Source organism: Silurus meridionalis, chromosome 12 (assembly GCF_014805685.1).
Source record: "Silurus meridionalis isolate SWU-2019-XX chromosome 12, ASM1480568v1, whole genome shotgun sequence".
NCBI classification, from domain to species: Eukaryota; Metazoa; Chordata; class Actinopteri; order Siluriformes; family Siluridae; genus Silurus; species Silurus meridionalis.
This window is the reverse complement of record NC_060895.1, coordinates 10,546,039-10,557,257: the sequence shown is the minus strand read 5'-3', so window position 1 is coordinate 10,557,257 and position 11,219 is coordinate 10,546,039. Positions and strand designations below refer to the sequence as shown.

General features: G+C 40.1%; 1 protein-coding gene across 1 annotated transcript; it reads right to left on the bottom strand.

Moving 5' to 3' along the window:
* Positions 1-1,019: 1,019 nt before the first annotated feature.
* dlc (deltaC) lies at positions 1,020-6,121 on the bottom strand. The gene is made up of 9 exons (XM_046863683.1): positions 5,847-6,121; positions 5,472-5,711; positions 5,220-5,280; positions 4,856-5,113; positions 4,096-4,457; positions 3,789-4,005; positions 2,616-3,318; positions 2,407-2,521; positions 1,020-2,297 (listed from the first exon to the last, which is right to left on the bottom strand). Exons 1-9 carry the CDS (start codon positions 5,904-5,906, stop codon positions 2,292-2,294), a joined length of 2,022 nt encoding a protein of 673 aa, XP_046719639.1. The 5' UTR covers positions 5,907-6,121; the 3' UTR covers positions 1,020-2,291.
* Positions 6,122-11,219: the final 5,098 nt, after the last annotated feature.

Sequence of the window (11,219 nt, the reverse complement as noted above, 5' to 3'; positions counted from 1 at the left end):
CCCAAAAATCCAGTGTTAAATAAAAATAAACTGTAAGAATCCAAAGAATCGACTATTGTCATAAACATGTTTCAACTTGTGATTGAGCAGAGACCTGGGTTAGATCAGGGTTTTGTCATACTGCTGTGGCACATGCAGGTTACATAGAAGAACACATTAAAGTAATATCTAATTTTACTAAAGGACACATTCTTTATTATTTCTCACTCCTTTTAAATAGATGTAGGTGATAATGGCTGGTGGATGAGATTCGCCTAATGTTGTACATCAGAGGTGGCTGGTGGGTTTGATAGGGCAGAGGACAGATGTCCACAAACCAATGTGGGAGGCCACCCTCCCCCTATTTAAGCCTTCAACAGGAGGAGGAGGAGATATTATAATGGTAAAGGCTTATGAGTGGCAGATGATATCAGTCCAAATACATCAATAGCTCAGCAAGAATGAACAAGACTGTGTGTACCCAGTAGTTCCACCTAAAACACTCTGACATTTCAAATGCTTGAGCAAAATGTGCTATAACATTTCTGTGAAGTGGATGTGGGCTGCTCTGTGTTTGTGACTGTAAACAGTACATGTAATGGATTGACGCTAAAGCTTCAGGGAATTTGCTGTTTAAGAGTTTTATCTATTAAGCCCTGTTTGAGAAATCTTCTTCATGGCTCAGTCGTAGTCATCTAGTTGTTAGTGAACTCTAATCCAACCCACGTCATTAAGTTTCTTTAATATGTCAAACAACAGGAATAGTTCAGAAGTTGAGTCATTGAGAATGATTACACATCAGAATTCCACATTTTCAGTGCTTCACCTCCCACACTAACACAACTCGCTTTTGTTTACTATATCCCTGTCTTGTTTTTTTTAAAGATAAAAACCATACCAAAGCCCTAAGGAGTGTAAACTGAGCAAGCATTCGTTAACCTCTTCCGTAAAACCGAGCAAGACACAACAGGCAGGTATAGATTTTATGATTTATTTTAAGAAAAAAAAAAAAAATATATATATATATATATATATTTGACTTTGTGATAATAGGCACATAACAGTGTCATATATACAATTCTGTTCATAAATACAAATTATTTACAAATTAAATAGTAAGAACATCTTATAGTTCTGTACAACATTGCATTATTAAATTAGGAATTATATGAATATAACAAATAAAAGTTGTCTATTTGGTATACAGTGAAAAAATATAATAAACTCTATTGTAGTCTTTTTTTTAAAAGACTCTGACACAGAACTTCAAAAAAACAGGAACAATATCAACAATTGTGATTCTATTGGCTGGAAAGGTTCTTGAAAGTCATTGGGAATGTCAGAAATAGCTTAGTGATTGTAGACAGCTGTAGGATCAAGTTATACAGTATAAAACAAAATAACCATTAAACCCTGACTGCTGAGGAATACTACTTTGCATACAGAATATATATTTCTAGCTTTCTTTTATAAGTTCTATATAAAGTTGCAAATCATTTCCAGTGTTTCAAATTAGTACTCATCATTCGGGCACAATAAGATAGGCACTTAATGTTTTTTTTTTTTTACTTTGCTTTCACAATATCCATTACCATTATGGACGTTGTGGAAGTTGTTGTCTAACAAATCCTGCTTACACAATATTTTTGATCATTTCCCATGACCGGTGTTCACCATGCCTGCAGCAGCACCTGCCCTTTGTTCGATTTGATTACCTATCAGACAGATCCTCGTTCTGTACGTTCCACATCGTATTCCATGGTCAGGCTTCTGAGCTACATTGGCTTTATTTAGCTTTGATTGACTAGATGCAAGGCCTCGTTTGGTATAAAGTGCGCTCTTCTTGAATGAGATGCACCTTTTTTTCCACTGAAAGGCATTTGGAGCGAAAAGGCCCCTCCTTTTTGTGATTAAGCGTCCTTTGATTCGTTTCCGTTGTTCCATAGAGTTCATTTTTCTTTTGTTAAAAAAAGTATGGATATATGTATATATTTTTTCATTTGTAATGGATATATTAAAAAAAGTAAATTGTAGTGCAAATTATGCAATTTAACCCCCCCGCCCAAAAAAAGCTCTTCTGCTTCTCTTGCTTTGTCTGTGCAACATTGTTCACAGCAAAAAGTAGTCCTTTCATATGAGCAGCATCAATAAATATTAAATATGTCAATATATATATATATATATATATATATATATATATATATATATATATATATATATATATATATATATATATATATAAATAATGTAAACATGTTCAGGCAAAGCCTGGTGATGATTGAGGTGCTCCAGATATGCTCCAGACAATACTGTTAAACCTGAAAGAGAGAGAGAGAGAGAAAGAGAGAGAGTTAACTCAAGCTCTTAAAACAGATAAGATGAAAAAGCAAATCGCTGTAAAATATATTTTTCAGGAATAAAACTTACCTCAGTAGCAAAAACACGTGGTTCTATTTGTTCAGGAATGATGTATACAGGATGATAAAAGTCTTCTTTAGGAAAGCTCAAATGGGGAACTAATATAGAAGACTCTGAGTTTTTCCTGAAGAAAAGATAAGAAAAGATTAGGCCATGTTCAGATTTGCTCAGTTATACAAGCTGAGAGATAACACCAAAATGAAGGAGAAAACACTTACAGGTCTAACTTGTCCTTTGTATTTTTTTCATCTTTGGCCAGATTGTAGTCAAACATATTTTGCTTGTTGTTGGCTTTGTCATTACAAAGTGTATCCATGATGCCGGAGTTGAGCGCTGCATCCTTGTTGGATACCTTGAATGGACCACCAGGGATGAGGAAAGCTTCTTTTTCTTTGTAGCTGGGTTGAACATTAGAGATCACAGAGTTGCGATTGTTGATGGTCTCCAGGTTGTTGCGCACAGAGGAGAACATGGATTGGTTGCCCCGTCTCATCTGCCTGAGGAGGATGATGGCAGCAAACAGCACCAGCGCCAGCGTGAGGAGGCACAGAGTAAAGGAGATGGCTGGGCCTTCTGGGAAACTTGCTACAGCTGGAGGCTTGGTGGGTATCTGGCTCATCTGGCAGTAAGTACCCATGAATCCTGGAGGGCACTGGCACACAGGCCCAGTGAAGTGAGTGAAGCATGTGCCACCATTTTTGCAGGGCAGGAGGCTGCAAGCATCAGCACGCACGCTGCAATCCTTTCCTGTGAAGCCCAATGTGCACTTGCATGTGTAGTCGTTAATGCCATCTACACAGGTGCCTGCGTTGCGACACGGATTCCGGGCGCACTCATCAATGTTGGTCTCACAACGCAGTCCTTTGAAGCCAGGGCGGCATCGGCACGATAGGCTGTGACCCAGGTCTAGACATTGGCCTCCTTTAATAAAAGAAAGGAGGTTAACACTGACACACCTCTATTTTCTGTTAATCCAATCTTAGACTTAAAATGAAGCAATAATTGTAGACAGATTGTATGGACTATTTCCAGGGAATATTTAAAGCAGACTCAAACATTTTTAGTAGGACACAGGGGAATATGTGTTACATTTCTTTCGCAATAAAAATCTTGCGCTGCTTCAGCATAACAGGTCTATTTTCCGCACTATATCAGCATGTGAGACAAACTGGCGTCTCTCCTATCCTGTTCAAGCAGCAATCTTGATTAGGCTGGCAGTCATGCTAAAATGGATGCATCTTAAGGTACACACATAGTGTGCTGCCACTCAGGCAGAATATGTTGACAACTAAGAAATGCCAGAGCAGCATAATTGCTTGAATTATTTTACCGATAAGAGGTTCATAGAAACGCGGTTTTGTTTTTGTGTTGTTAAAAGCTACTATGCTTACCATTGGCACAGGGGTCACTGCTGCAACGGTCAATTTTCTTCTCACAGTTGGAACCCATGTAACCGGCAGGGCATCGGCAGGAATAACTTCCAGTTGTTGATTCCACACAGGTCCCACCGTTGAAGCATGGTCTGTCTGCACACGTCATAGCGCTCTCCTCACAATTCTTTCCATAGAAGCCTTGGGGGCATGTGCACGAGTAGTCGTTCACCAGATCCTAATAGCGGGAATGAAAAAATTAATGATCCAATGCAAAAAATCACAATGCCAATATGATACAGTTCTCGGCTTGAATACATGTACTTACATTACAGCTGCCACCGTTCTTGCATGGATTGCTGCTGCACTCGTTGGTTTCGGTCTCGCAGTTCGTGCCACTGAAGCCAGGCTTGCAGGTGCAAGTGTAGCTCCCTTGGCCCGTGTTCGTGCATGTGGCATCATTCTTGCATGGTTTATGATTGGTGCAGAAGTTAAGGTCTTGATTGCAGAATAGGCCACCCCAGCCTTCCTTGCAGTTGCATTGAAACGGCTGGCTGCAAGTCCCATGCAAGCAGCCAGGGTGCCTCTGGCACTCGTCGCAGAGGGGGCCCTGCCACCCGAGGCGACACTTGCACTCACCAGGGGTCTCACAATAACCGTGCTTGTCACTGCAGCCAGGCGAGCAGATGGCTGTTAGAAAGAGAGACAGAGAAAAGAGGAAAATTTTAATGAGGATAACACACACACACACACACACACACTCTCCTTCTTTTACCTACTGGTGGACATGGCAAGTATTTGTTAAATACTGAACTATGCAGCTGGGCCTCAAACAAAAGAAACACATGCTGTATGTTTTACCCAACGCAGATCACATTGCCTTAAACAATCTTCCTTATTCTTAACATTAACTATATTTCTCCAAGGCTTTCAGATCTTTACTTTGATCATTTTTGTTTGAAAAGATATTTCAGTTATGTGTGTGGGCGGGTGTATTCTAAACAGATAGGGAGAATCTGGAGCAGAGGTCCACCTTCTTTTTGGTGAACAAGGATCGTTGCGCAAAAAGCAGAAGACAGGATACTTACGCTCGTCGCAGTAAACGCCTTTCCATCCCGATAAGCATGCTTTCTGCCCGGACGAGTCGCAGGTGAAGTGGCCGAATTTGTCGTCCCGCGGGCGGCAGAAGTCTGAGCAGCTCTCGCCGTAGTAAAACTCATCGCACATGACATGGTACGAGCAGTGCAGTTCACTCTGATCCCCCAGGAGCTCGTCCTGCTTCGAGTTCTCGCCCACTGTTAGGCTGCTCTTAGTTGCCAGAAATCTAATCCGGTTTTCTTGGTTTTCTAAAAACGCAACAGACCGAGCAAATGGTTATTTTTTATCCGTTCAGCCGAAAGTGATGTTTTAATGCACGAGTGAAGACCAAAGTAGAGTACATCGGGTTTTTACCTGTGGACTGGTTGGACAGGGATTCTCCATTCCACGCTTCAATGATCAACGAAAATGTTCCCTACGAGAAAAGAACACGAGAAGTTCATAAACACATTGCATGCAAAAAAACAAAACAATAATAATAATAATAATGCACATCAATAAATGAATCACTGTGTTTTTTTTATTATTAAAATCCATGCATAATGCATAAAGGAAAAAAAAGATGACGCACAGGCAAGTTGTAGTTGTGTAAAGTTAGAAACTCACCGGCCATTTGAAATTAAAATGCACTTTAATGGGCGCGCTCTTGGCAATGGAGCTTGGATCGGCGCTGAAGATGTCCGTGTGTCCGCTGCCGTATGAACACAAAGGTTTAGCCAGGATCACGTCCTGCGAGTGTGAGAGACACACGCGGAAGAAGATCTGGCACTTCGGCGAGTTCTTGCACACACCGCCGGGATTGGTGAACGAGTGCACTTTCAACTCGAACACACCGGATGAGTCGACCTTAGGAAAACAAGGCGCATCGGGATAAGCAAACGCGCTCGTGCGTCAAAAGCACAAGTGGGCAACATTAAAACGCGCTCGTGCGTCAAAACGCGCACTTCGATCTCCAAACCAGCCAAATCAATGATTACTCACCAGCTGGGACGCGATCAAAATAAAGATGCAGGTCGGTAAAAATTTAGCCATTTTCCTCATAGTCTGCCAAAAGAGCAGACAGGAGCAGCAGGTATCCGATACAAGTTCCTGACGTCTAAGTTCCAAAGGAAAAAAAAAAGCTTAATTGGGAAATAATTGAAAAGCAGTGATCAGTTTAGAAAGCACCTCCTATAACTATAAAAAAAGATCTGCACCTGAAGCGTGCATTTACTAAACTAACATGAGCTTTACGTTTCTTGCTCTTTGGACCTGTGTGTTTTCAGCTCCGACTGGCTAAGCCCCAGCTTTTAAAGCCGATTTAGGAGGCGGGGCTTATGCAAATTAACCCTGTTCTTTGAAGTACTTGTTGTGGTCAGGCGAGTCAATAATAACAATAATAATAATAATAATAATAGTAGTAGTAGTAGTAGAAGTAGTAGAAGTAGTAGTAGTTTTGATTAGATCAATTAAACAAAATGCTACTTCACGTGACCTCATATCGCCTTTTTTAATAAGTGAGATTCTGTATTAAGGATTAATAGTTGATTACTAGTGTTTTTCTCAGAGAAATAAGAGAAACAATTAGAAATGCTTTTCAAGTGTTTTTTTTTTTATTACACTTTTAAGTGCGTTTATTTATTGTTGTTATTTAGTAGAACGTGCATTTAGCCAGGAGTTGAAAGTGCATATTGTGTGACTCCCCCCCCTCAGTATTTCCCCCTTTCTGCCGCGTGCCGGGTTTTTTCATATGCATGTTGGCCTCTTGTCAGTTCTTTTTTTTTCCTCAGGGAGATCTGCAAACGCTTTTCACACTTGGCCTGGTTGTTTTTTTTCATTCAGCTCTACGTGTGTCATTGTTCAGACGCGTGTGAGTCGTTAAAGCAGCGCGCCGCTCATTGCGCTTATTGCGCCCTTCAGATCCGGGGGCTTCTTTTGTTCTTCGGGCTTCACGCGTGGGCCTCAGGGGGCTGAAAATTACACATAATTGCTTTTGTGAATTGTGTGTTGTGGGCATGCGCGCGCGCCTGAGTGTGTGTGTGTGTGTGTGTGTGTGTAGGGGAAAACTGTACTGACCACAGCTGTATGCTAAAAAGCAGCACCTGGTGAGACAGAGACCCCCCCCTCCTCAAATATACACACACACGCACACACACACACACACACACACGCGCGCGCGCCACGGCGTCACAAATTCACCCGTAATGAACACCTTCGACTCAATTAGTCCCAGAGAGCCATTAATGCGTGATGTGAAAATAAGCTCTAGTGGGATTCATGAAGCCACTTCTCACCGCCTGAGGTTGGCCTAAAGAGCTTTTTTCAAGAGCCATCATTTGCAGAAATAATCAGCATCTGAGCAAGTTGGAATGAGTCTCGCGCTCCTTCTTACTGTCTTGTGCTGTAAGTGGTGTGTGTGTGTGTGTGTGTGTGCCAGCCATATGTCGCACTCACCGTCCGTTGCTCTCGATTATAGTGCGCACACGCCAGGTAAACGGACACGTGTTGCAAAAATCCAAAAGTTTGCCCCCAATATACAATCAGAATCACCTTTATTGCTAAGTATTATGGGTTCTATTTACAAGGCATTTGTCATCGTGTGCTCGTGCTATACACATATAAAAACTAGGAAAATAATTATAATATAGTAATAAACAAAGATGAAGATATATGGGTTGGATATGAAGGTTCTATTAGATATAGCATATAGACTTGAAGAATGAGGTGTATGCACGCGCTTATCTTTTACATTAGAATACAGTGATGCATTTTTGCATGCGGAGGAAAATCCAGAAATGGAAATCTGTGACTGAGAAGGAACAGGGAAACAAAAGATCGAGCTGCTTCCCAAACTGTTGCTCCTCTCTAGCGGCTGCCTTGTGTTATGTTAATGAGCGCAGCGCGTGCCTCCGCTGGCACGCTTCTCCTGCGTCACGTGGGGGTGGGGTTTATTCATTAAAGAAAATGACAATGATTTGTTTTCTCTTAGCAATAAACGAGTTGAGGATCGTTGGCAAAAAAGTATGATTTTTTTTACAGCATCGTTATCAGATATAAACCTGAAAACAATTTTTAGGGGTGGGGTTTATTATAGCTTGTAGCAGTTCCCAGTTCCAAAATACCTTGCAGTTTTGTTAATAGACCTCATATGGTATTGATACAGATAGGGAAAAAAACAGCTTAAAAAATACCGTGGGGTCACGTGTCCGAGGAAACCCATTCATTAAACAAATCAATGGCCATCTGGTGTAATCGAAAGCGCACGCGACGCACGTCTAATGTTTTGTGGGCGCACATTTAATGATCAATAAAACTGCCTTGATCGATAAAAATGCAAGACAAGGGCTTAATTTTGTATGAACTATACTGAAAAAATGTGAAACTGCAAGTGATGCATGGGTATCACGCTTGTCCACGTGTCCTGAGGTGTAAGAACCGTCGCTTGGATGCAAGGCGGCGTTGTGTCTCCACTGGTGTGAGCATCAGGAGGGGAGGAGGAGGATTATAGGGCATGGAGATCAGAATAGTCGGAAAGGCACACTCCGGCGTTTGGGAAGGTGTGAAGCAGAGGCAGAAGGCACGGTGCACTCACAAATGCGAATGTGTCGAGGTGTTAGGTGCGACACCGGGCGCTCGAGCAACGCTCGTTCCCACACAGACACCTTCCCCCTGCACGTGCACTCGGAGCTCGAGGTGTCATACTGGCGCATGACTTTTGTTCACAGCTTTGGCTTGCAGTTTGGTCAGGGCTTGTACTGGGAAACTAGAGTTTGCAGGCTGAGAAGCTAAACTACACTTAGTCGAATGCAAAGATGTCAGTCAGCACAAGAAACCCTATGCGCCTTAGTAGAGATGAACAATGTGTAAAGTATATAGGCTATATTGTTGCCTTCCAATATATACATAGCTAAATAGATAGAATATACATGATATGTAAATATATATAAATGTACATTATATGCACACACACACACACACACACACACACACACACACACACACACACACACACACACATATATAGGCAGTCAGATTTGTATGGTAATATTTAATAATGCAAAATTTGCGTATTGGTATATTGGTTGTATTGATGGTTTATATTGGTGTGTTAGTTGTATTGGTGATTTATGTTGGTTTCTTATTTGTATTGGTGTTTTGTATTTGTTTTTTGTTTTTTTGTACTGGTGGTTTGCATTAGTGTATTAGATGTAATGGTGGTTTGTATTGGTGTATTATTTGTACTGGTGGTTTGCATTAGTGTATTAGATGTAATGGTGGTTTGTATTGGTGTATTATTTGTACTGGTGGTTTGCTTGTGCCTGAACTCTGCCTGAGAGCACTGCAACACAGGACTGTCTGTCAAACAGCAAGGTGTCAAAACTAAAAGCAAAAGTTCAACACCTAAACATTCGGTGACCTGCAACATGCTTAGTTCACTAAAAAAAAAGATCTGGAACAAGCATGATGAGCTGAGAGAGACCTTCTCATGACCTTTTCCATTGAAGCTGAACAGTAGATATTACTATTAGTAGTACTAATAAAAACAATTTGACACATTGCTTGCACTGTTTAATCAGATCAAGATTATGCCCCATAAGCAGAACTGACCTGTCTGGAGCATGTTGATATTTGGTTATGACCAAATTATAGCCCAGGTAGGTTGACTGGAAAGAATTAGCCTATGTAGTGATTGTCACTAATCCAACTACTAGTGGACTTGAAAAGTTTCAAATGTTTAATTACAGCTTTGCTTAGATAATATAAGTTAGTAAGTATTTTAAGGAAATGTGAAATAAAAGAATGTACAGTGGTGTAAAAGAATTTGTAAGATTGCCATGTGCATATATTCTATAAAATCTATAAAAACAAAGTTATTGGTTTATATGGTCTATACAGTATAATATTGGTATAGTCTAAATGTATTATAGCCTAAAATAAAAAAATTCCAGACACAGAAGCTGATGATAAAAATACAGTATACAGTCAGTCCCATAAATATTTTCCATAAGTATAATTTTTCCCGTCAGCATTACAATAAATTTAAACTGTAAACTTTCAGTATCAATTTAATGGGTTTAACACAACTACTGCATTGAGCATTTACAGTCACTTGGTTTCACAAGCTCAAAAGTAATTGTACAAACGAACACATTTTTTTTAATGCTTGGATGCAAAGACTTTGCAGTCAAAATAATTGCATAGACATCACCAGGTGCTGATGTTTTCTCTCTTGAAATGCTTTGCTAGGCCTTTCCTGCAGCCGTTTCAATTGGTACTTGTTTGTAAGTCATTCTATTTTTAGTTATATCTTCAGCAAATAAAATGTTTAGCTGAGTTGAGGTCAGGTGACTAAAGTGACTATTTAAGAACCTGCATTTCTTTGCTTCAAGAAGTTATTGGGTTGCTTTCACAATGCTTTCTGTTTGCAATGTTCCTGTGTTTGACTTATTAAAGTCAAATTCCTCATTCACTGTCTTATCTATAGTACACGGTTTATCCTGATCAGGGTCATGGTGGATCTGGAACACACCCTGTGTGCACATTTTCACACACACGTTCACACCTTTAATCTCACACCTGGTAAACAACAGTCACCAGACCATATACCCGTATGTTTTTGGTGTATAATGTGTGTTTGTATATTTATAATTCACACCTCTTTTTTTTTAATGCTCTATAAAGTCATCAGTGACATACTTGTTGTGCAGATGTCAATCTGTCTATCAGCAAGGTGTCAAATGGTGTAAAAGAGCAAAGGTTACAGAGAGTGCAGGCAAATGGTATTAGTCCAGCACTAATCACATTCTGAGATGCCAAGGAGTCCGCTTTAAGAAACTCTTTGAAGAGGAGCATACTAAATGTAATTGGTAATTACATTATTTGTAAATGGAACACGTGTGTGTGTGTGTGTGTGTGTGTGTGTAAGATACGCTGCAATGGATTTTTTCTGGCTTCTGTTAACTGTTCCCAGAACTAGGGTAGATTCTCTACTCAACATAGTGCATATAAGGACAAATTTCTTTTTTAAATATACATTCTAATTAATAACCTCAGTGTTTCTGTACATTTTTGTCATAATGTGCCTTGTTCTCTAACCACAAATCTAAATCAACTACATTTTCTTTTTGCATATCAGTACCACCTTTTCTCAGGAATCACACAATCTGGATAAACTCTGCAAATGAAAGAAAGAAAAAACACAAAGCAGCCAAATACAAACAAGCAAGAATCACATTTGCAAGTTTCCTTATCCACCCCCTTATTCCATGGAAGCAGATTATTTAATCTCCACTTTAATCTTTTTCCTTTTAAAGAGCTCTGGAATTACACTGAAGCTACTCAAGAATTACACATCTTTGCTCACCAAGTCTCTCC